The following is a 24,756-nucleotide window of genomic DNA, read 5'->3' on the forward strand; positions in this document are numbered from 1 at the left end:
AACGGCTTGGCGGGTTCGGGCCATGGCGGCGTCGGTCCCTCGCGCACGAAACCGGCTCTTCCGAACGTACGGGGCTAGAGGAGCCTGCTGCGGGTCGCAGCGGCAGCCGGGCCGGGCCGTCGTGCAGTGGTTCTCGCCCAAGGACCGGAAGCGTTTCTTCAGCAGCAGCTCGAGCTGCGGCGACCCCTCGCCGTCGGTCGCTTCGGACGATCCCGACGACCCCGACTTCCCTGGCAGCCCAGTCCGCCGGCCGCGGCCGAGGCGTCGCGGAGACCGGAGGACCCAGCCCACCGCCACCCCCCGGCGCCCGGGGCTGCGAGCTCGGCCCCCGCACAAGTGCAGCACCCCGTGCGGGCCGCTCCGACCGCCGCCCTTTCCCGGCCACAGCCCGGGCTGCTTCCACCCGGACCTCAGCGTGGATACCGACGGCGACGAGCTGGGCACCAGCGCCTCCCTGTTCAGCTCTCCGGTCTCGGCAGACCCTCCCTCTCCGCTAGCCGCCTCTACAGTCCACAGTGGCTTCCACCGCCCGGAAGCCTCCCTGGACCCAGCATCTCTTCCCTGTCCCCGGGAAGCAGCCACGGAAGATGGCAAGTTCACGAGGATGGTCCACCGAGCCGGAGCCAGCCTCAGGTCAGCATTCATTAACCTAGTGGACTCGGGAACTCCTGAGAATTCCGACTTTGGGACCGACGGGAAGGATGGGAAGGAGTCTTACTGTGAAAGGCTGCGGATGAGAAACAGACCAGAGGGCCGAGGTCTGCCAAGCACAGGAAAGAGGGCCTCAGACCAGAGCTATGAGCAAGGGGCCGGCGGGATAGACTATGGGGAGGCCAGTGCTTGCAAAGATGCTCTTGGACCTGGGGAAGTCAGAAGGCCTAAGAGAACTAGTCCAAGCCACAAGAGAAAACATCTGGAAGCAGTGAAAACCTCTGTCAGCCATTACCACCATGCTAAAAGGAAAGGAAAAGATTCATTCCCTTCCCAGGACCTGACTCACTCGCAGAACTGGACCAAAACTAGGGCCTCCTTCAGTTTCCACAAGAAGAAAATTGTGACTGATGTGTCAGAGTTGTGCAGCAGGTCTTTCTCTGAGTCCTTCCTATCAGAGCATTCAAACTCCGCTGTCGTGAACAGAACAAATAGCTCACTGTCTCCTTGGCATTCATCTTCCATGTACTTGCTAAGCCCCTTGAAGACTCTGCATGTTGCAGATAAAAAGGTGTTTGATGCTGAAAAGGTTTACGGGGAATGCAATCAGGAAGGTCCTGTTCCCTTTAGCTATTGTCTTTCCACAGAAAAACTGGAACACTGTGAAAAGATTGGGGAAGGAGTGTTTGGCGAAGTGTTTCAAACAATTACTGATCACTTGCCTGTAGCCCTAAAAGTCATTGCTATTGAAGGACCAGATTTAGTCAATGGATCCCATCAAAAAACCTTTGAGGAAATCTTGCCAGAGATCATCATCTCCAAAGAGCTGAGCCTCTTGTCCAATGAGGCTTGCAACCGCACAACAGGCTTTATTGGGCTGAACTCTGTACACTGTGTGCAAGGGCGCTACCCGCCCTTGCTCCTCAAAGCCTGGGATCACTATAACTCAACCAAGGGGTCTGCAAATGACCGGCCAGACTTCTTTCGGGAAGACCAGCTCTTTATTATATTGGAGTTTGAGTTTGGTGGGGTCGACTTAGAACAAATGAGAACAAAGCTGTCCTCCGTTGCCACCGCCAAGAGCATTCTACACCAGATTACAGCATCCCTTGCAGTGGCAGAGGCGTCCCTGCACTTTGAGCACCGTGACTTACACTGGGGGAATGTGCTCTTAAAGAAGACCAACCTCAAAGAGCTCCAGTACACCCTTAACGGGCAGACGAACACCATTCCCACTTGTGGACTGCAAGTCAACATCATTGACTACACCCTGTCACGCTTAGAGCGCGATGGGATTGTGGTTTTCTGTGACATTTCCTCGGAAGAGGACCTATTTACAGGTGAAGGTGACTACCAGTTTGAGATCTACAGGCTCATGAGGAAGGAGAACGACAACTGCTGGGGTGAATATCACCCTTACAACAACGTGCTCTGGCTGCATTACCTCTCAGACAAGATTCTGAACCACATGCGCTTTAAACGTGGCTGTCAGACCAATGCCATGAAGCAAGTGAAGAAAAAGCTCCAGCATTTCCACAGAACAGTACTGAACTTCAGCTCTGCCACTGACCTGCTCTGCCAACACAGCCTCTTTAAGTAAGCCAGATATGCCTCGGGCACTGCCCCAAAGTGTGAGGGCACTGGTCATAAAGCCTCTGCTGCTGCTTCCAGTCTCCACCCCACAGCAAGTTGAAGGTTGAGTGGCCACTCTTGGTGTTTTCAGTAAGCTTTTAAAAAAAGAATTTTGTTTCCAAACAGTAACTGCAATGTTTGCTGAAATTATTAAACTGGCTATTAACATGTTTTAAAATTAAACTAATATGAGGGCAAGTGCTTCCACCTAATAAGTCCTCTTTCTTTCTTTTTTATTATATTTTATTTATTTGATAGAGAGAAAGGGGCAGATAGAGAATGGGCATGCCAGGGCCTCCAGCTGTTACAAATGAACTTCAGAAATGTTTACCACTTTGTGCATCTGGCATTTCATGGGTACTGGAGAATTGAACTCCAGCTGTTAGGCTTTGCAGGGAAGCTCCTTAATTGCTGAGCCATATCTCCAGCCGCTTATGAGTCCTCTTTCTAACTGTCAGCAGATCCTACTCAAATTTGTACTTTCCACTTTTGAGCCTTGCACTTTATGTAGACTGAGCAAAAACACAGTAGTCAGCAAAGCCCAGGCCTCAGCTATTGTACTGGTCTTGTTGCTTTCGGTATCAAGGCCAGCTTTGGGAACCAGGACTATTCAGATGAAAACCTGGCAAGGAGAAGAGAGACAATTCATAGGGGGAGCTGTGAGAAATATCATCTTTGCAAAAGGAAAATCAGTGTTTCTGTGGCTACTAATAATGCTTGAATTTTTGCTTATTATCTTAAAAAAGATAATCTATTTAAGATTTTAGTGGTTGCTTTTCCTCCAAATGTTATTCCTAATGTTTTCCACAGTTTTGTTTTTCACTCATGTTCTAAAGCTCTAGTTTGGTTGGTCTTTGTTTTGTTTCTGGAGTACTGGAAATTGGACCTAGGACCTTGCACATATGAGCAAGCACTCTACCATGGAGGTACATCTGAAAGCCCTCTTTTATTTATTATTATTTGTCCTTGTGTGTGTGTGTCACCTGGGTCTCTTGCCACTGCAGACCAGTGCTCTCCCAGCTTTAAGTGAATGGCTGTGAAATTGAACCCAGGCCAGCAGACTTTACAAGCAAGTGCCTTTAGCTGCTGAGCCATCTCCCCAGGACTTCTTTTTGTTATTTTGAAACAGGTTCTCACTAAGTGACTCACTCTGTAGCCAGATGCTTAAACTTGCAAACTTCCTGCTTTGGTCTCCCACGTAGCTAGGTTTACAGTCCTCTACTACCAAGCTCACTGGAAGTCTAGTTATTATTATAACCCTGAGAATCTAGTCACTCTGGAGAGAGTTGATCATGATGAAAAGACTATTTTTTAAGTACCTGAGTCTTTGTCAGATTCTTCACACTTATAATCTGCAGCGCATGTAACTTGATTGGGACACAAATTTGCAACTGGAATTCAGCACCAAAGAGATTTTCTCCATGTACCTGCCAAATACAATCAGATCAGGAGGTCAAAGCTCACACTGCTTTGCCCACTGTAGCTTTACAATAAGCACTGAGACTTACATTGAAGAAGAATACTTTATGCTCAGACAGCCCCTGGCTTGTGTTCATGTACATCACTGATGGTCTGCAATTGAGAAAGATGTGTGTTAGGCCTCAAGGTTCCTTTCTTGTTTTTGTTATTTGTTTTAAAATAAGGTCTCTCATGTAGCTCAAGCTAGCCTCAACTCACTATATAGAATGACCTTGAACTTCTGGTCCTCCTGTTTCTACCTCCTGATTGCTGGGATTACTACTACACAGTGCTGGGAAGAGAACCCAGGACCTTGTGAATGTTAGGCAAATACTCTGCCTTTCTCCTTTTCGAATTCAACACTTCTAACTGAATACACTAGGACAGAGCACCAGATCCTTAGCAAGGAACCAAAGCTGAATATGAAAATGTCAAGTCATGGTAGGGCAGTTGCGATGAGGTGAATGGAATATTTGCATTCTGTACAATGGGACTCTAGCCTTTGTCCTAACTCACTCACCCTCTTTCTCTCTCTCTCTCTCTCTTTATATATTTATTTATTTATTCTTTTGACATGGGGTCTCATTCTAGTCCAAGCTGGAATTCACTGTAGTCTCAGGTTAGCCTCGAACTCACAGCAATCCTTCTACCTCTGCCTCTTGAGTTCTGGGATTAAAGGCATGCACCACCACACCTGGCCACTTTTACACTATATATATATTTGTAAACAGAGCATATGGGCACAGCAGGGCTTCTTGCCACTTCAAACTCCAGATGCATGTGCTGTTTGGCATCTGGCTTTATGTGGGTACTGGGGGATCAAACTCAGGCCAGCAGGCTTTGTAAACAAGCACCTTTAACTACTGAGCCATCTCCCCAGCCCCCAACTCTACTTTCTAACCCATATCCCCTCTTTTTCCTCCACAGCAGCACACCAGTTCCCTCTTACAGCAAGACCAATAGGCACTATTATTCTGATGACCGCTATGGTGATTCAGGAACCCAACTACTAGTATCCTAGAGGTCAGTGTCAGAGACTGGATTCTAAGCAGCTTCCTCTCAGAGATGAGCACTACCCACCTCCACCCTGAGTGCAAGTTCTATCCACAGGAGTATGTCAGTATTGCATGACAGTCACACAGGTGTTGGCCCTTTGGGAGTACTTACTTGGAAAGAACTACAATGAAGGCATGCTTGAATCGAAGGATGTGGGTCTCTTTGGCCAAAAACCTTTCATTGGAACTAGGAATAAGAATGTTAGTTCATATCACAACTGCTCTGCACTTAACAAATGTGTCTGTACCCTGGCTTCCTAAGGTCATACCGAGTTGGGAGGGTGGATTGTCAGATTCAAAACAAAACAAAAGTCTTAGATTAACAATGAGAGTATAGAAAAATCAAATATAAGACCACACTTAGAGAAATGTTGATTTTTTTTTTTTTTTTTTGAGGTAGGGTCTCTAGCCCAGGCTGACCTGAAATTCACTATGTTGTCTCAAGCTGGCCTCAAATTCGTAGCAATCCTCCTACCACTGACTCTCAAAGTATTGGGATTAAAGGTGTGCACCACCACACCTGGCTGAAATATTAATTTTAAAAGGACTTCTGTGCCTCAACACTTTCTTAGAGAGTTGTCCTAATAGATAATGGTTACCAGCACCTCTTGTCTCTCAATTAGAAGCCAGTAGCATCTTCTATGTGATGGCAATCAAAAATGTCTCTAGGTATTTCATCAGGAGTAGAACTGCCTTTAGAGTCCTTTCCTAAACCATACCCTGCCCTGCCCTTAAATAAGGAGGCTTTGTAGAGTTACATTAGCCAGAACTAGGACTCCAGAGCTCGTTCTATGAGAATATACCTTAGTTTTACTCTAATAACATTTTGGGCTGGAGAGATGGCTTAGCAGCTAAGGTGCTTGCCTGTGAAGCCTAAGGACCAAGGTTCAATTCCCTAGGACCCACGTAAGGCAGATAGATGCACAAAGTGGTACACGTGTCTGAAGGTCATTTGCAGTGGCTAGAGGCCCTGGCATGCCCATTCTCTGCCTCTTCCCCCCGCTTCAAATAAATAAAATATTTATAAAAATAAATAAAAATTTTACATATCTTTGATCATTTCAAACCAAGTAACTACAGAGGCCTTCTGTGGGCTGGTTCAGTGAGGGCACAACAGTGTTCATAACATACAAGACTAGAACCCAAGTTATGTAATATGTCACTACTTACTTGGAGATGACCACAGTGATGTCTGCTGTCCTATTTGGAAAGAGATTCTCCTCTAGCTGCCAAACTACAGAGATGTTTGCCTATTAAGGGGGAAATGGTTACTTGATGCCTCTGTACTACTCACCATCCAAACTGCTTCTGATGACCGGGTAGCCCCAGGAAACAGTGTACATTCCTCACATTTTTGTAGCACAATATACTTAGACATCTATTATTTCATATAACACTTCATAAGGCAATTAGGGAGTGAGCTGGACAGATATCTCTATTCCCCTTCTACATGTAAAATCAGTTTTCAAAGTAGAGACCCTCAACTGAAAGATACAAATGAGGCTGAAAGTAGACATCACCAGCTCCAGGGGAATGAGAAGAGCCAACCAATCAAGACAGACTCACAGATGACCTCTTGAATATGGGGTGACCAATCTTGCAGTTCATGGTCCAGACAGAAGCGACTGGCTTGGGGTCATCACACTGAATGTCTGGAGAGGGAGGCTGTTAAAGCAGAAGGGAATGCTATTCTTGAGGAGCGAGGAAGGAGCAGTTTTCTCACCAATCCAGCAAGCCTTCACTGATGTTTCTTTTATTTATATTTATTAATTTGAGAGAGGCAGAGAGATTGGGCATGCTAAGGCCTCCAGCCACTGCAAATGAACTTCAGATACATGAGCCACCTTGTGCATTTGGCTTATTTGGGTCCTAGGGAATTGAACCTGGGTCCTTTGGCTTTGCAGGCAAGTACCTTAACCACTAAGCCATCTCTCCAGCCCCACCTTCACTGACTTTTCTACATGTTACAGACACTGCAACAAGCTAGGAGCACAAGTCAGACTTGGTCCTTGGCTTCCTTGTAACTGAGAGATGAATTGAAACACAAGGCATAAGAAGTGGTTCTGTGGGAGATGTACAGAGAGCAGCAGTAGAGAGACTTTCCAGCTATTTCCAGCTGTTAGGTCCTCACAAGGAAGGAAGAAGGCATCTGAACCTGACCGTGGACCAATGCAAATGTCACAGTGAGATGGAAGGGAAGGCCTGCCCAGGCTCAAATACTGCAATATGGCCTTCCAGCCATAACTCCTCATCTAACACACCAAATACAGAAAACAGTTCTACAGATGGTATATCACTGACTGGTCCCATTCTATCTACATAGGAGGAAAGCCAGTGGTTCTAGCAAAGTCAGGCTTATTGACTCTGCAAAAAAAGGAATACTGCACTGTGGGGCATCTCTACTCAACAAAGGGAAATTCAGGATTTGAGAGTGGGTGGGATTCAGATAAAATGCAAATAGAGCAGTTCTGATAGCTTCAAAGCAGGGCTGAGTAAGGGGTCAATCAATGACTGTGGACTGCAGCTTGGTCCCAATTAAGCTAATATGCATGTGGAAAGCTGTGTCCAGAAACAGCTTATCTGAAACTCTATCTCAGATGAAAGCTAACTGCTTCTCTTTATCAGAGTGACTTAGGTTCTCCAGGCAAGACTGAGATGGCTTCATAGTTACGGATATAACTTCAAACAGCAGTTTCTGACCATCTTTGAGTTAAGAGAATAAAATTTCTGTTTTGATGCTTCTCAGTTGCAGGTGTCTTTGCATGACTAGTTTCCAGTATCTCTGCAGTTGGCCTTGTATCTGTTGCCAGTCTGTTGAACAGCAGGCCAGAATTTTTACTTCTCAGTACCTTAAGGCATTAGAGATTATCTCCTTAAGAAAGACTACATGCAGGGACTGGTGACTGGAGAGAGAAACGGTGCCACAGAAGGGTTTCAGGGCGCAGAGTTAGATTAGGGAGGATTCTTTTCATTGCTGTCTGAGGTGGAGGCAGAAAGACCATAAAGGAGGCTACCGCAACAAAGCCGGTGGCTGCAAGGGGAAGACGGGCAGCATGTTTCCAAAGCGGCTGTCCCAGTTACCTTCTGTATGCTCTTAAACTGTAAGTTCCTGGGGTAGTTCAGAGCCATGCTTGTCAGGTAGGAATCTTCCCCAGAGTTAGTCAGGCTGATGTTCATGACCAGCTCCTTTGTGACACCCACTACCAGTTCCTGCCTGCACAGGATCAAGAGAAAAGTGTTGGCAGTGTATTTAATCTGTAAAAAATTTCATACTGCAAAATAGCTCAATCTAAATTAATTCCTGAGCTGAATTGCCCAAAGGCTACATTTAGCTTACATGTTTCCCCTTTCAACAGAATCAAACTCCAGGCTGCATCCTACTTTAGATACCATGAGGTATTATAGTAACGCCTACCATTTACTTAGCAGTTACCACATGCCAAGCATGGACTCCCATGCCCAGTAATCCTCAGAATGACTCTATAACATAGTACACACACTTTCCATTTTGCTGAAGAAGAAACAGAAGTCAAGAGTAGCCAATTTGAGGTTGAAAAGCCTTCACAGAGAGTTGGGAGAATTGAAACCAAATTCTCTTTCTACCACCAACTCGCTATGATTCTAGGCAAGGTCCTCTGTGACATGAATTCACAATCTACAAATATTTTTTTGTCAGGGGCTCTGCTCAGTACTGGGCAGCAGAGTGCACAGACCACCCACTGCTCTGCTTTCAGAGCCCCCTTTCTTAGCCCCATCTTTCTCACCCATAAAATCATTCAGGCCTTCCCAATCAAAAGTCTATGGGTACAGCCAGGTGAAGTGGCACACGCCTTTAATCCCAACACTTGAGAGGCAAAGGTAGGAGGATCACTGTCAGTTTGAGGCCAGCCTGGGGCTCCACAGGGAATTCCAGGTCAACCTGGGTTAGAGAGCGAGACCCTACCTTGGTGGGGCGGGGAAGCTATGGTTGGGCTGGGGATGTTGGCTGGTGCTTGCCTAGCATACACAAACCCTTGGGTTTAATCCCATTCCATAAACTAGGTTTGGGCATCAAATGCTTATAATCCGAGGACTCAGAGGTAGAGGCAAGAAGATCAGAAATTCAAGGTCATCCTCTCCTACATATAAAGTTCAAGTCCAGGCTAGGCTACAATGAGATTCTTGCTCAAAAACAAAATTAAAAGGCTATGGTTTGGAGATGATTTGAGAACATGTGAACACTTCCTTCAAACTGCCAAGATATTACAAGACCCCAGACTGCAGACTTCAGTAGTTAAGATTTATGAAACAACCTAGTTGAGAACACAAAGGAAAAGATGTTTTTAAGATAGGATCTTGCTTGGCCTAGAACTCTGTACTATAGCCAAGGCTGGTCTTGAACTTGTGATCCTCCTGCATCAGCCTCCTGAGTGCTAGACACCCATCATTTTGTTTTCTAGTACTAAGGATTGAATTTAGGGTCTTGTGCATGCTAACCAAGTGTTGTGCCACTGAGCTATATCTCCACCCATTTTGCTTTTATTATTTTTATTAAATTGTTATATTTATTGAGGCAAGTACATAGCCAAGGAAAGGCACCCACCCACATGCCTAGAGGTCCCACGTGGAGGGCCTGGAAAAAGCATGGAAAGAAAAAAGAAAGTTCAAGGAGCTCCTGCCATCTGGGGAGTAGAGGGGATAAAGGAGCCCATGTAGAGAAGTGCTAGGGTCTCTCCTGGCTGAGGCAGCCCAGGCCCAGCAGAGGGAAAATCACCCACAGTGGAAGTTCCCAAGTGGTCAGCTTGTTTTGTTTTTGGTGGTTTGTTTTTGAGACAGAGTCTCACAGTTATAGCCCAGGCTTGCCTGGAACTCACTGTGTATCCCAGGCAGTGGAATTTGTAGTTCTTGGTGGTTTTTTTGTTTTTGTTTTTTTGTTTTTGTTTTTGTTTTGTTTTTTCTTTTTAGGGCATCCATGTTTGCAGAAGTAAAAAAAAAAAATCACTGCAACATTGCACTGTTGGATTCAGTGATAACTTGATATGTACACTAGGGTGGTGAGCAGGGCAAGCTGTGTGTGCCCTACTGTTTCACAGTTAATTCCCTGTTGGAAACAGCTGTATTGCCTGGTTAGGCTGCATTTCAATGCACTTGAAATTCTCAAATTGAGTCCTTAGTGATAGGCTGCCCTGAGCAGCCCACAACTGAGGTGCAAAGCTTACCAATATCTGTTGGAGAACAGAGCTTCAGGGAGCAGTGATCTTCCCCACAGATGCCAACTCCAGACCACTGGCCATTAGTAGGAACATCACACACACACAACACTAGTAGCCACAGAATGCATTTTAAGACCTCCACATGTCCAGAAGTAAACTCGTGTTCTCAGCTCACCTCCTGGCAACTCCATCATGGAGCTGAATTCAGAGTGATCCAATAGAATATTTGCAGTGGACCTGAAATTTGCAGTGATCGAGATGATCCACATCTGCACTGTCTAAAACCATCAACCACACGTGGGTACTGAGTATTTGAAATGTGGCAGGTGCCACTTTCTTTTTTTTTTTCTCCAAAGTAGGATTTCCCTCTAGTCCAGGCTGACCTGGAATTCACTCTGCCTCCCCAGTGCTGGGATTAAAGGCCTGCACACATGTCTGGCCACATTTTTAATTCTATTTAAATGTAATGACTTTGAAATTAAATGGCCCAGTGAGACTAGTGACCAATATGTTGAATGGTGCAATTCTAGATTCTTAGGCTGTCACTCCTCTCCTTCACTTCCTATATCCACTGTCAGCAAGTCCTAGGGCTGTAACTTCAAAAGGTACCACTGACTTTGCTGTCACCCAGTCCATGCTACCATCATGTCTCACCTGCATTGTTATAATAGTAATTACTATCCCCTGCCTTCCCTTCTGCTGCAACAACATAGCCTCAACAATAAGCAAGAAAGAGCATGTTAAAATGTGAAACCACATCACTCCTCTGGCCTCCCAGCTCACAGTGAAAGCCACATGAGGTTTCATTGGATTGTCCTCTCTCCACCTCTCCCATGTTATTCTCACACCCTCATCCCCCTGCACCATACTGGGCCCTTACTCTGCCTCCCACTTGCCAAACATGCTCATATGTCAACATATTTGCTCTACCCTCAAAACCCACACAACTCTTTCCCCTACCTCCTCTTGTCACCCTCCCTGACCACCCTCTTTAAAATTTCTCCTTTCCCTGCCTAACTTTTCTTTGCTATCTGTCAACTTCAAGTTTACTTAGTATGGGTACCAAGAAGGCAGGGATTCTTGTCTGTTTGTTCACTGAAGTTTTTCCCAGCACCTAAAATGCTTGGAACTGAATAGACACTCCATAAATATGTGATGAATTAGTTCATGAATTTGATCCAAAATTGAGCCAAAGAAAAATGATCCTAGGACAGAGAATCACTGGGTTCTGAACATATCACTGTCTAAGATGTCAGGAGACCTGAGTTCAAGTTCACCAAATGGCCTCTGGAACCTTATGCAAGGGTCTTAGCTACTGAATCTCTTTTTCCTGATCTATAAAATGGGAAGGCTGGGGCTGGAGAGATGGCTTAGTGGTTAAGCACTTGCCTGTGAAGCCTAAGGACCCTGGTTCGAGGCTCGATTCCTCAGGACCCACGTTAGCCAGATGCACAAGGGGGTGTATGCGTCTAGAGCTCATTTGCAGTGGCTGGAAGCCCTGGCATGCCCATCCCCCCCCTCACTCTCAAATAAATAAATAAAAATAAACAAAAAAAATTTAAATGGGAAGACTAATTTGTCTTGTTTCCTGCATTATAAATGTAAAACCATGAGGAGAGGGGGAAGGTAGTATGCATTGGACCCCGATAAGGGGCTTGTCCATATAAACCTTCAGGAAGAAGTCAACCACAGAAACTAAGACAGAAGATAGGATTCCCACTCACTGAGAGATGGTAGTGGCCAACTGGACTTCAGCGATGCAGAACAGCTTATTCTGGCAGGCCTTCTCATAGGGCAGCTGTAACCAGACAAAGAGGGACAGGGTCAGCATAGGAACCCCACCTTGTGCAGCAGCCCTGACTCCAAACCTTCTCCTTAGGACATTTTTGACCACACTATCATTCTTGCTTGAAGAAGTGCATCCAGAGGACAGCAAAGACTAACAGCTGGGGTTGTGCCCACATCACCAAGAAAGCCACGTCTGTGACATTTCCAGGCAACATAGGCATACCATGATCCAGGTCTCTAGTCAAGCTCAAAAAAGGACAACTTTTGTGGGATAACAGGCACATTTGACACATTTGTATGTTCATTAAGCACTAACACAAGCAGCTGTGCCTCTTTCAACCTCTGGGGACGAAAATCTTTGTGAAGGAAAGCTTCCTTAGTCCTTGCGAGGATGGTGGGAACAGCTGGGTCAAGATCAGGGCCACCTACCAAACACTGTCCTGTGAAATGTCTCTATCAGGTAACTGCTTCACTTGTCAGTTTGCTTACCTATCTAATTAATTAAGAAAGTCACATGTTTGTATAACCCTAGTACCAGGGGGAGGGAAGGACTGAGGCAGGATGGTGAGTTTGAGGCCAACCTGGGCTACCTAGCACCTGTCTCAGAAAAGAAAAGAAAAGAAAAGAAAAGAAAAGAAAAGAAAAGAAAAGAAAAGGCCACATTTGGTTCAAGAGGCCCCTATAAGTTTGAAAAGCCCAACTTTGAGTTGAAAAGTCAAATATTGGAAAGTAGCTGAGTCTACTTTTTGCAGTGAAGGAAATAGCCAGGTCCTTAAGCTGAGGATTCTCTGTACAAAGCTCCCCAGCAGGCAAGGATCACTTCAGAAGCTTTTTGCAGCAATGTTTTCATGGACTGAGTTTAGAGTGGGAGCCCATAGCTTGAAAGGGGACCTCCTTCCTGGTTCAGAAAGGATATACAGTTTGCAGAATCAGAGTGGTGCTCCATCTAGCTGAGTCAACAGTTTATGCAGGCTATTTATTTGTTATTATTGGAATACAAATTCAAGACCCATACACCCAGACTCATTTTGTCTGTTTTCTTAATATTTTATTTATTTGTGAGAGAGAGAGTGGGTGTGCCAGCAACTGCAAAGGAACTCTAGATGCACACACCACCTTGTGCATGTGGCTTTACGTGGGTACTGTGGAGTCAAACCTGAGTCCTTAGGCTTCACAGGCAAGCATCTTAACTGCTAAGCCATCTCTCCAACCCTTGTTTATTTGTTGTAGTTGTTGTTTTGGTTGGCTGGGTTTTTTTGTTGTTGCTTTTTTTTTCCAAGGTAGGGTCTCACTCTGGCCCAGGCTGACCTGAAATTCACTATGTAGTCTCAGGATGGCCTCAAACTCAATGGTGATCCTCCTACCTCTGCCTCCCGAGTGCTGGGATTAAAGGTGTGTGCCACCATGCTGGGCCTGGTTGGTTGGGTTTTGGGGTTTGTTTGTTTGTTTGTTTTGGTTATTTGAGGTAGGGTCTCACTTTATCTCAGGCTGACCTGGAATTCTCTATGTAGTCTCAAGGTGGCCTCAAACTCACAGTGACCCTCCTAGCTCTGCCTCCCAAGTGCTAGGATTAAAGTCATGTGCCACCACGCCTGGCTGGTTAGTTGGTTTTTGATTCAGGATCCCACTATAGCCCAGGCTACCCTCGAACTCACTGTAATCCTCCTATCTCAGCCTCCCAAGCACTGGAATTAAAGGTGCATGCTTCCACACATGGTTCAATTTTGTCTTTCATAAAACCAAGTAGCTTTTTTTCTTCCACCCAGCCCAGATGAACAAGCTAGGGGGAAACTATCTAAGCCTCCAGCTGGAACTCATTCTTGTACCATCTATGTGCCTATACCAGATAATTTTTCCTCATCTTTTAAAAAATATTTTATTGAGGACTTCCAGTTAAGATGGCGGCATAGGAACCATGTCAAAGCAGCCTAGGGAAGAAAAAGCCAAAAAACAAAACAAAACCAAAAAACCAGCAAAATGCACTCTTCTACTAAAAAGTGAGGTGTATAAGAAATTATCAACTGCAGCAGAGAAGTAGGAGAGATCCAGAGCGTCGAGAGCCCATAGAAGCAGCTCCAGCAGCAGCAGCACCAAGTCTGCGTGGCTCCAGCCATAAGGCTTAGCCTGAGCTGCAGGAAAAGCCAGGAGAGGAGACTCTTCACTCACACGGAGCTCCTCGCAAACTCAAGAAACATGAAGGGGGTATGGCAGGGAAAAACAGAGGAGCAGCTCATGAGGAAGACGATTGTGAGGACCAGTGGAAAAACATCAGCCACCATCCACAGCCTCCCCTCCCCCACTGCCAGCGTAAGCACCAGCAAGCACCAGAGACCTAGGGAAGGGAGCTCACCTGCACAGCACCCTACAGGTAATCAGAGCAGTGATCCAGCAATGGAGCCAGCCTACCTGAACCCACAGCACAACAAAGAGGGCCCCAAACAGGAGCACAGCATAATTGAGACCAAAATCATCCCAAAAGGTAATTGAGATTACAATAGGGAAGGGTCTCACATGGTCACAAGCTGACTTGGAACCCTCAACAGACCAGAAATCTTAGCCTCCTAGTTGGCAGGATTAAGGGTGTGGGGCAACACACATCATAAAGGACTGTAATTTTGTTTAAGGATTTGGTAGTCATAATACTTACTTCTGCATAACAAGTATTTTTTAAATTTATTTCCAAGCAGAGAGAGAGAGGATGGGTGCACCAGGTCATCTAGCCACTGCAAACAAACTCCAGATGCATGCATCACTTTGTGTATATGGCTTCACATGAGTACTGGGGAATCAAACCCAGGTTGTTGGGCTTTGCAGGCAAATGCCTTAATTGCTGACCCATCTCTCCAGCCTCATCCCTGTCTTTTTAAAATATGGAATAAATGATTTAAAATCATAGTAATAAGTATGTTTTATATAATGTAACAATAATCAAACCATCATAGTAATAACCAAGACTCGATAATAGATGTTAAGCAGGACGTACATAATCTCAAATCATTTTCCCAGAAAATATATATTATTTACAAAGGGAAGTAGCAGAAATGGGAAAAAAACAACATTGTGTGCATCCTGATGTGATATTCTAAGGTCATACTTCACTTCTGTGATATGCCTGCCAAAAAATGTATACCCTGAATCTAACCATGAGGAAACAGCAGACAAACCCCAGCTGAGGAACAGCTTGCAGAAGGGCTGTCCTATGCACTTCAAAACTATGAAGGCCAGGGCTGGAGAGATGGCTTAGTGGTGAAGGCATTTGCCTGCAAAGCCAAAGGATCCCGGTTCAACTCTCCAGGACCCATGTAAGCCAGATGCACAAGGGGGTGCATGTATCTGGAGTTTGTTTGCAGTGGCTGAGGCCCTGGCGTGCCCATTCTCTCTCTCCTCTCTCTGCCTCTCTCTCTCTCATAAATAAAAATAAAGTTTTTTAAAAAACTATGAAGGCCACAAAAGATAAGGAAAAACAAGCTGAGCATGGTGTCACATGCCAGTAATCTCAGCACTTAGGAAGTGAAGACAGGAGAATCAAGAGCTCAATATCAGGCTGGAGAGATGGATGAGCAGTTAAGGTGCTTTCCTGTAAAGTCAAAGGACCGGGGTTCAATTCCTTAATACCCACATAAAGCCAGATACACAAGGTGGTGCATGCATCTGGAGTTCATTTGCAGCAGCTGGAGGCCCTGGCATGTTCATTCTCTGTCTGCTGTCTCTCTTCTATCTCTCTATCTGCTTGCAAATAAATAGAGTTCAAGATCATCTCACTACATAGCAAGCTCAAGGCCAGCCTGGACTATATGAGACCCTGTCTCAAATAAATCAAAAACTGGATGGTGACACTGTAGGAACCATGCTAAAGCAGCCTAGGGGAAATAAAAGCCAAAAAAATTTTAAAACTACAGAAAAATACATTCTATTAAATGGGGAAGGTGTATAAAAAATTACCAACCACAGCAGAGAAGCAGGAGAGATTCAGAGCATCTAGAGACCACAGAAGCAGGCAGAAGCAGCCCCAACAGTGGCAGCACCAGGTCCATGTGGCCACAGCTGCCAGGCTTGGCCTGAGTTGCAGGAAAAGTCATGTGAGGGGATTTTCCATTCACACTGGCCTCCTCACAAACTCAAGAAATGTGAAGGGAGGATGGCAGAGACCAATGGAGTGGCTCATGAGGAAGAGGATTGCCAGAACCAGCAGGAGAACTTCAGCCACCATCCACAGCCTCTCCTTCCCCACCATGAGTGCAAGCACCAGCAAGCACCAGAGACCTGGGGAAGGGAAATCACCTATACAACACCCTGCACAGGTGATCAGAGCAGTGACCCACTGATCCAGCCAGCCTACCTGAGCCTACAGCACAACAAAGAGGGACCCAAGTGGGCACACAACATAACTGAGACCAAAGCCATCCCAAAAGGTAACAGATTACACCAGGTCAGTACCCACCAAATAAGCCTGGTATATAGGCTTACATCAGAAGTGCTAATTGCACCTTCCATGTCAGGGTAAATTGTATGTTAAGTCAATGAAGACATAGGAAACCAATTTAATGAAATAAGGAGGTCAATACAAGTCATAAATAAGGAAATAGAAATAATGAAGAAAAACCAGTCAGAATTACTAGCAATGAAGAACACAGTCAGTGAAATTTAAAAAAAAAAAAAACAAACAAAAAAAAACTCTGGAACATCTCACCAGTAGAATGGATGAAGGAGAAGACAGAATATCTAAACTAGAAGACCAGGTGGTAGATCTCATACAGTCCAACAAAGAGAAAGACAAACTAATAGGAAAGTATGAATGGGAATTTCAAGATCCGGGACACTATGAAAAGATCAAACATAAGAATTCAGGTTATAGTAGAAGGAGAAGAATTTCACTCCGAAGGCATAGTAAGTATTTTCAACAAAATCATAGAAGAAAACTTCCCCCAAACTGAGAAAGAGATGCCAATGCAGATACAGGAATCCTTTAGAACACCAAACAGGCAACACCTGGAAAGAACCTCTCTGCACCATATTATAATTAAACTACCACACAGAAACTAAAGAAAATATATTGAAAGCAGTTAGAGAGGAAAATCAAGTCACCTACAAAGGCAAGCCCATCAGGATCACAGCAAATTACTCAACACAAACCTTAAAAGCCAGAAGGCCTTGGAATGATGTATTTCAAGTTCTGAAAGATAACACATGCCAACAAGTTTTATCCTAGTTTTATCCTGCAAAGCTATCCATTCAAATAGATGGACAAATAAGAACATTCCACAACAAAAACAGGCTAAAGGAATATTTGAAGACAAAACCAGCTCTACAGAAAATATTTGCAAGGATCCTCCATGTTGAAGAGAAAGAAGAGCACACATATAAGGAACCTGGAAAAAAAACAAACCATACTCAAATACTAGTAAATACAAGAGAGCAAAGGTAAAACTGGAAGAAGTACAAAACAAGAAAAATGGCAAAAATAAAGGGGCCAGACATGGTGGTGCATGCCTTTAATCCAAGTACCCAGAAGGCAGAGGTAGGATTGCCAGGAGTTCAAGGCCACCCTGATATTACATAGTTAATCCCAGGTCAGCCTGGACCAGAGTGAGAACCTACCTTGAAAAACCAAAAAAAAAAAAAAAAAAAAAAAAGTTTAAAAAATAAATACACACCTTTCAATAATAACTCTTAATATCAATGGCCTCAATGCCCCAAGCAAAAGACATTGGTTTGCAGACTGGGTTAAAAAGTAGGATTCTTCAATTTGTTGCCTCCAAGAAACTCACCTTTCTACAAAGGATGGACACTATCTTAGGGTGAAAGGTTGAAAAATGGTGTTTCAAGTAAATGGGCCTAGAAAATAAGCAGGAGTTGCTATCCTAATTTCTGACAAGGTAGACTTCAGACCAACATTAGTTAGGAAAAATAAAGATTTACATTGGTTAAAGGAACACTCCAACAGAAGGACATTACAATCCTTACAATCCTAAACATATACCAGCTAACATGGGGGCTCCCAACTTCATTGAACAAATGCTATTAGAAAAGAGAGACTAATGGAGAGAGGGAGGGGATATAATGGAGAGCAGAGGTGTGAAGGGGAAAGTGGGGGAAGGGAGGTAAATATCGTGGTTTATTGTCTGTAAGTACTGTCAATAAAAAACAAAAAATTTGGGCAGGAGAGATGGCTTAGTGGTTAAGGCACTTGCCTGCAAAGCCTAAGGACCCCAGTTCAATTCTTCAGGTCCCATGTAAGCCAGATGCACATGGTGGCGCTTACATCTAGAGTTTGTTTGCAGTGGCTAGAGGCTCTGACATGCCCATTCTCACTCTACCCCCCCCTCCAGTCTCTGTCTCTAATAAATAAAAATAAAATCTTTAAAAAATTTTAAGAACTAAGGTCACAACTAACACCTTTAGCAAATATGACCAAAAGAAAGAGAGAAGAGACACAAATTAATAAAATTAGAGATGAAAAAGGCACCATCACAAATGATACCAGAGAAATTCAAAAAATCATAGGGACATCTTTTTTAAAATTTTATTTATTTATTTATTTATTTATTTATTTGAAAGCGACAGACACAGATAGAATGACAGAGGGAGAGAGAGAATGGGCACGCCAGGGCTTCCAGCCTCTGAAAACGAACTCCAGACGCGTGCGCCCCCTTGTGCATCTGGCTAATGTGGGACCTGGGGAACCGAGCCTCGAACCAGGGTCCTTAGGCTTCACAGGCAAGCACTTAACCGCTAAGCCATCTCTCCAGCCCTCATAGGGACATCTTATAAGAACATCTACTTCACTAAGTTTGAAAATCTGAGAGAAATGGTTGATTTCCTTGATTTATATGACCTACCTAAATTAAATCAAGACGAGATTAACATCTTAAATAGACCTATAACAAGTATGGACATCCAAGCAGTTATCAAAAATCTCCCAACTAAAAAACATCCAGGCCCAGATTGATTCACTGGTGAATTTTACCAGACCTTTATGGAAGAACTAACACCAATGGTTCTTAAACTTTTCCATAAAACAGAAAAGGAAGGAATCCTACCAAACTCCTTCTATAAAGCCAGCATCACCCTTATACCAAAACCAAACAAAGACAGAACAAAGAAAGTTACAGACCAATCTCCCTCATGAACCTAGATGCAAAAATTGTCAACAAAATAGTGGCAAACAGAACACAAGAATATATCAGAAAGATCATTCACCCCAACCAAACAGTCTTTATTCCAGAGATGCAGAGTTGGTTCAACATATGCAAATCGATAAATGTAATACATTATATAAATGGACTGAAGGACAAAAAATTCACATGATCATCTCATCAGATGCAGAAAAAGCATTTGACAACATCCAACATCCCTTCATGATAAAAGTCCTATAGAGACTGGGAATAGAAGGAACATATCTCAACATAATAAAAGCTATTTATGACAAGCCTATAGCCAACATAATACTAAATGGAGAAAAATTTGAAGCTTTTCCACTAAAATCAAGAACAAGACAAAGGTGTCCACTGCCCCCACTTTTATTTAATATAGTACTGGAAGTCTTAGCCATAGCAATAAGGCAAGAGGCACACATAAAAGGGATACAAATTGGAAAGGAAGAAATCAAGTTATCATTGTTTGCAGATGTCATGATTCTATACATAAAGGACCCTAAATACTACCATCAAACTGTTACAGCTGATAAACACCTATAGTCATGTAGCAGTAAACAAAATAAATACACAGAAATCAGAAGCCTTCCTATATGCTAACAACAAACACAGAGAGGATGAAATCAGAGAATCACTCCCATTCACAATTGCATCAATAAATAAATAAAGTACCTTGGAATAAACCTAACTAAGGAAGTGAAGGATCTCTACAATGAAAACTTTAGAATACTCAAGCAAGAAATTGTGGAAGACACTAGAAAATGGAAAAACATCCCTTGTTCTTGGATTGGAAGAATCAATATTGTGAAAATAGCAATCTTACCAAAAGCAATCTACACATTTAATGTAATTCTCATCAAGATTCCAGTGACATTCTTCACAGAAATAGAAAAAATATCCAAAAATTCATTTGGAAGCACAAAAAAAAACATTGAATATCTTTAAAAATTTTTTTTGTTTGTTTGTTTTTTTGAGGTAGGGTCTCACTCTATCTCAGGCTGATCTGGAATTTACTATGTAGTATCAGGGTGGCCTCGAACTGATGATGATCTTATCGCTGTCTCTCAAGTGCTGGGATTAAAAATGTGTGCACATGTGCCCAGCCCATCTAAAAAAAATTGGGGGCAACAAAAATAAGGCTGGTGGTATCACCATACCTGATTTTAACATATATTACAGAGCCATAGCAACAAAAACAGCATGGTACTGGCACAAAAACAGACATGTAAATTAGTGGAACAGAGTAGAGGTCCCAGATGTAAGTCTGGGTAGCTATAGCCACCTGATCTTCAACAAAAATGCCAAAAGTTGGGCTGGAGGGATTGCTTAGTGGTTAAGGCATTTGCCTGCAAAGCCAAAGAACTCAGGTTTGGTTCCCGAGGATCCACGTTAGCCAGATGCAAGGGGGCACACATGTCTGGAGTTCATTTGCAGTGGCTAGAGGCCCTGGTGCGCCCATTCTCTTTCTCTCTCTCTCCCTCTTTCTTTGTCAAATAAATAAATAAGAACTTTTAAAAAACGCCAGAAATACTCACTGGAGAAAAGACAGCCTCTTCAGCAAATGGTTCTGGAAAAACTGGATATGTATCTGTAGAAGTATGAAAATATATCCTTATCTCTCTTCATGCACAAGAATTAAGTCCAAGTGGATTAAAGTCCTTAGTATTAGACCTGAAACTCTGCAACTGCTAGAGGAAAAAGTAGACCCTTAAACAGATTGGTCTTGACAAAGACTTTCTGAATATAACCCTAATTGCTCAGGAAATAAAACCACAGATTAACCATTCAGACCTCATGAAATTACAAAGCTTTTGTACAGCAAAAGACACTGTGAATAGAGCAAAAAGGCAACCTACAGAATAGGAGAAAATTTGTGCCAGCTATACATCTGATAGAGGATTAATATCTAGGATATACAAAGAACTCAAAAATTAAGTAATAAGAAATCAAACAACCCAATTTATAATGGGCTACAGAACTAAATAGAGAGTTCACAAAAGAAGAAATACAGATGGTACGTAAACATTAAAAAATGTTCTGCATCTCTAGCCATCAGGGAAATACAGATTAAAACTACCTTGAGGGCTGGAGAGATGGCTTAGCGGTTAAGCGCTTGCCTGTGAAGCCTAAGGTCCCTGGTTCGAAGCTCGGTTCCCCAGGTCCCACGTTAGCCAGATGCACAAGGGGGCGCACACGTCTGGAGTTTGTTTGCAGAGGCTGGAAGCCCTGGCGCGCCCATTCTCTCTCCCTTTATCTGTCTTTCTCTCTGTGTCTGTCGCTCTCAAATAAATAAATAAAAAATTAAAAAAAAAAAACTACCTTGAGATGCCATCTCACTCCTATCAGATTGGCTACATCATGAAAACAAATGACCATAAATGCTGGTAAGGATGTGGAAAAAGAGGAGCCCTTCTGCACTATTGGTGGGGATGCAATCTGGTCCAGCCATTGTGGAAATGAGTGTGGAGGTTCCTGAGACAGCTAAAAATAGACCTACCATATGACCCAGCTATAGCACTCCTAGGCATATATCCTAAATACTCGTCTCACTACCATAGAGATACTTGCTCAACCATGTTTATTGATGCTCTATTCACAATAGCTGGGAAATGGGACCAGCCTTCAACTGATGAGTGGATGATGAAGATATGACACTTTTACACAATGGAGTTCTACTCAGTGGTAAAGAAAAATGAAGTTATGTGTATGTGTGTGTGTGTGTGTGTTTCCCCACTCAGCCTTGAACTCACTATGTAGGCAAGGATGATCTTGAACTTCTGATCCTCCATCTCCCAAGTACTAAGATTCCAGCCATCACTACACTAGTTTTCTGTAGTGCTGGGAATTGAGCCTAGAGCTTTATGCATGCTAAGAAATCACTATACCAAATGAGCTACACTCATTTGCATGTGTGTGTGAGGGATGTGCCAGGGACTCTTGATGTTGCAAACAAACCCCAGATTTTGAGCCACTTTTTGTAAATGCCTTACTTGGATGGTTTGAGAACTGAACCCAAGCCCACAGTCTTTAAAAGCAAATGACTTTAACTGCTCAGCCATCTTTCCAGCCCCCTTTTTTTCACTTTGAGACGGAATCTTAGTATGTCACCCAGTCTGGCTTCAAACTTGAGGTCCTCCTGCCTCTGTCTCCTGAGGGCTGGGATTATAGGTGTGTGATGCCATACCTGGTTATAATTACTGCTTGTTAATAGTCATGTTGTCTTTAATATTCATGTTGTTAATATTCCTGTCTTCTTTCTCCCTGATGATTTTTCTCTTCTCTGTAAATACATTGGTGAGTACTCTGGGGCCACAGCCTAGGTGGGAGCAAAGTTACCTTAAAAATCATAGTTTTAGCCAGGTGTGGTGGCACATGCCTTTAGTCCCAGCACTTGGAAGGCAGAGGTGGGAGGATCACCGTGAGTTCAGGGCCACCCTGAGACTACATAGTGAATTCCAAGTCAGCTTGAGCTACAGTGAAACCCTACCTCAAAAAACAAACCAAAAAAAACCCTAAAACATAGCTTGCAAAAATATGCCTCTTTGCTGGGCATGGTGTAGTGGAGCATGCCTTTAATCCCAGCACTTGGGAGGCAGAGGTAGAAGGATTGCCATGAGTTTGAAGCCATCCTGAGACTACATAGTAAGTTCCAGGTCAGCCTGGGTTAGTGTGAAAGCACCTCAAAAAAAACAAAAGAAAAAAAAGTGCCTTTTATCTTTCCTTTCTGATTTCCCTTAGTCATGAAAAGAAGATTCTGTGATACTGATGGACACCAGAGCAGGGGCAAGGGTAAAAGCTTGGTGAGCCAAACACTCGGCATGAAGGCTCTAGGCAGGGCCTGGATAGACAAGTGTGCTCAAGGGTGTCCTCTCTATAGTCCATGGCAGGATAAACCCAGATCAGCCCCTCAAGGGACTCCTCTTCCCCATTTGAACACTGAGGGACTCAACTTCAACCTGAAGACCTTTCCTCCCAACTCAAGCTTTCTTTGAAGTTAGGCAAGAAGGTGATTTTTGTGGGATAGCTCCCAGGAGGTTTGGGTACTCCGTGTAGGCAGAATCACCTGGAAGACAGAAGAAGGCTCAGTGTAGCGGTCCAGGATAGGGTTGAGGTGTCCCTGCCTCTCCTCAGACGTCTGGAGCTGGTAGCTGACCTTGACAGTGATGTTGGAGAAGCAGTCCTCCTCACAGAGCTGTGGGTCACATGGGAGGCAGGGTCAAGGTTGGATGTAGAGGAGGTAGAGAGAGTATTTGTTTTATTTTCTTAAAAATTTATTTAGAGGGCTAAAGAGATGGCTTAGCAGTTAAGGTGCTTGCCTGCGAAGCCTAAGGACCCAGGTTTGATTCTCCAGTACCCACATAAGCCAGATGCACATGGTGGTGCAGGTGTCTGGATTTCATTTGTAGTAGCTAGAAGCCCTGGTGTGCCCATCCTATCTACATCTTTCTTTTTCTCTCTTAAATAACACATTTGAAAAAAACATTATTTAAGGGGCTGGAGAGATGGCTCAATGGTTAAGATGCTTGCCTGTGAAGCCTAAGGACCCAAGTTCTATTTCCCAGTGCCCACGAAAAGCCAGATATGCAAGGTAACATGCTTCTGGAGTTTGTTTACAGTGGCTAGAAGCCCTGGCATGCCCATTCTCTCCCTCCCCCCTCCCTCTCCAGCTCTCTCAAATAAATAAATAAATATTAAAAAATTTTTATGTAGGTATCAGGCATGGTGGCACACACCTTTAATCCCAGCACTCAGGAGGCAGAGGTAGGAGGATCACTGTGAGTTTGAAGCCAGCCTGGAACTACAGTGTAAGTGCCAGGTCAGTGAAAGCCTTCCTCAAAAAAAAAAAAAAAAAAAAAAAAAAGGAAAAGAAATTATATGCTGAGCATGTGTAGTGCACATCTTTAATCCCAGCACTTGAGAGGCAGAGGTAGGAGGATCACCATGAGTTCAAGGGTACCCTGAGACTATATAGTGAATTCCAGGTCAGCCTGAGCTAGAATGAGACCCTACCTCAAAAAAGCAACAAAAAATTTATTTAGGGCTAGAGAGATGGCTCATTGATTAAAGGTGCTTGCTTGCAAAGCTGAGATCCTGACAGCTCAGAGGTTGCTTCCTTAGTACCCATATAATGCCACATGCATAATGTGGCACATGGCCTGGAGTTCATTTGCAATGACAAGGCCCTGGCATGCCCATATTCACTCACTTTCTGTCTGCCTCTTTATCTACTGTCTCTTTCTCGCTCTCTCAAATAATTTTAAAAAATACTTTAAAATTTTTATTTATAGATAGAGAGGGGACATATGGGCATGCCAGGGACTCTTGCTGCTACAGATGAACTCCAAACATAAGCCACTTTGTGCATCTGGTTTTATGTGGGTACTGGAACCTGGGCTGGCATGCCCATATTCATTCATTCTCATTCTCTCTCCATCTTTCTCTCTCCCCTCCACTTGCAAATAAACAAATAAAACATATTAAAGGGGGGGCTGGAGAGATGTTTCAGTGGTTAAGGTATTTGCCTGCAAAGTCTAACAACCTGGGTTCAGTTTCCCAGTACCCATGTAAGCCAGATGCACATAGTGGCACATGCATCTAGAGTTCCTTTGCAATGGCTACAAGCACTGGCATGTCCATTCTCTCTGTCTCTTTTCTCTCTATCTCTCTCTGCTTGTGAATAAATAACTTAAAATATTTTAAAATTATTTTTTTAATATTTTTATTTATTTGACAGAAAGAGGCAGAGAGAGAGTGAGTGAGAGAGAGAAAGAATGTACATGCAAGGGCCTCCAGCCACTGCAAACAAACCCCAGACACTTGCACCAC

General features: G+C 43.7%; 2 protein-coding genes across 2 annotated transcripts in view; one reads left to right on the forward strand and one right to left on the reverse strand.

Moving 5' to 3' along the window:
• Itgae (integrin subunit alpha E) overlaps window positions 1–24,756 on the reverse strand; it is a gene marked incomplete at its 5' end in the record, with an annotated part of 69,894 nt that overhangs the window by 11,175 nt on the left and 33,963 nt on the right. The window contains 8 exons of the mRNA XM_012952196.2: window positions 3,603–3,710; window positions 3,792–3,855; window positions 4,909–4,983; window positions 5,967–6,046; window positions 6,363–6,461; window positions 7,878–8,010; window positions 11,713–11,786; window positions 22,994–23,122. Coding sequence (XP_012807650.2) covers window positions 3,603–3,710; window positions 3,792–3,855; window positions 4,909–4,983; window positions 5,967–6,046; window positions 6,363–6,461; window positions 7,878–8,010; window positions 11,713–11,786; window positions 22,994–23,122 — 762 coding nt within the window. The remainder of the gene's footprint in view (window positions 1–3,602; window positions 3,711–3,791; window positions 3,856–4,908; window positions 4,984–5,966; window positions 6,047–6,362; window positions 6,462–7,877; window positions 8,011–11,712; window positions 11,787–22,993; window positions 23,123–24,756) is intronic.
• Haspin (histone H3 associated protein kinase) lies at window positions 23–2,466 on the forward strand. The gene has a single exon (XM_004672395.2). It carries the CDS (start codon window positions 23–25, stop codon window positions 2,249–2,251), a length of 2,229 nt encoding a protein of 742 aa, XP_004672452.2. The 3' UTR covers window positions 2,252–2,466.

This window comes from Jaculus jaculus, chromosome 9 (assembly GCF_020740685.1).
Source record: "Jaculus jaculus isolate mJacJac1 chromosome 9, mJacJac1.mat.Y.cur, whole genome shotgun sequence".
In the NCBI taxonomy this organism is placed as follows: domain Eukaryota; kingdom Metazoa; phylum Chordata; class Mammalia; order Rodentia; family Dipodidae; genus Jaculus; species Jaculus jaculus.

Bases quoted from the DNA above. Each gene is read 5' to 3' on its own strand.
- Haspin (XM_004672395.2), top strand. From the start codon at position 23: ATGGCGGCGTCGGTCCCTCGCGCACGAAACCGGCTCTTCCGAACGTAC.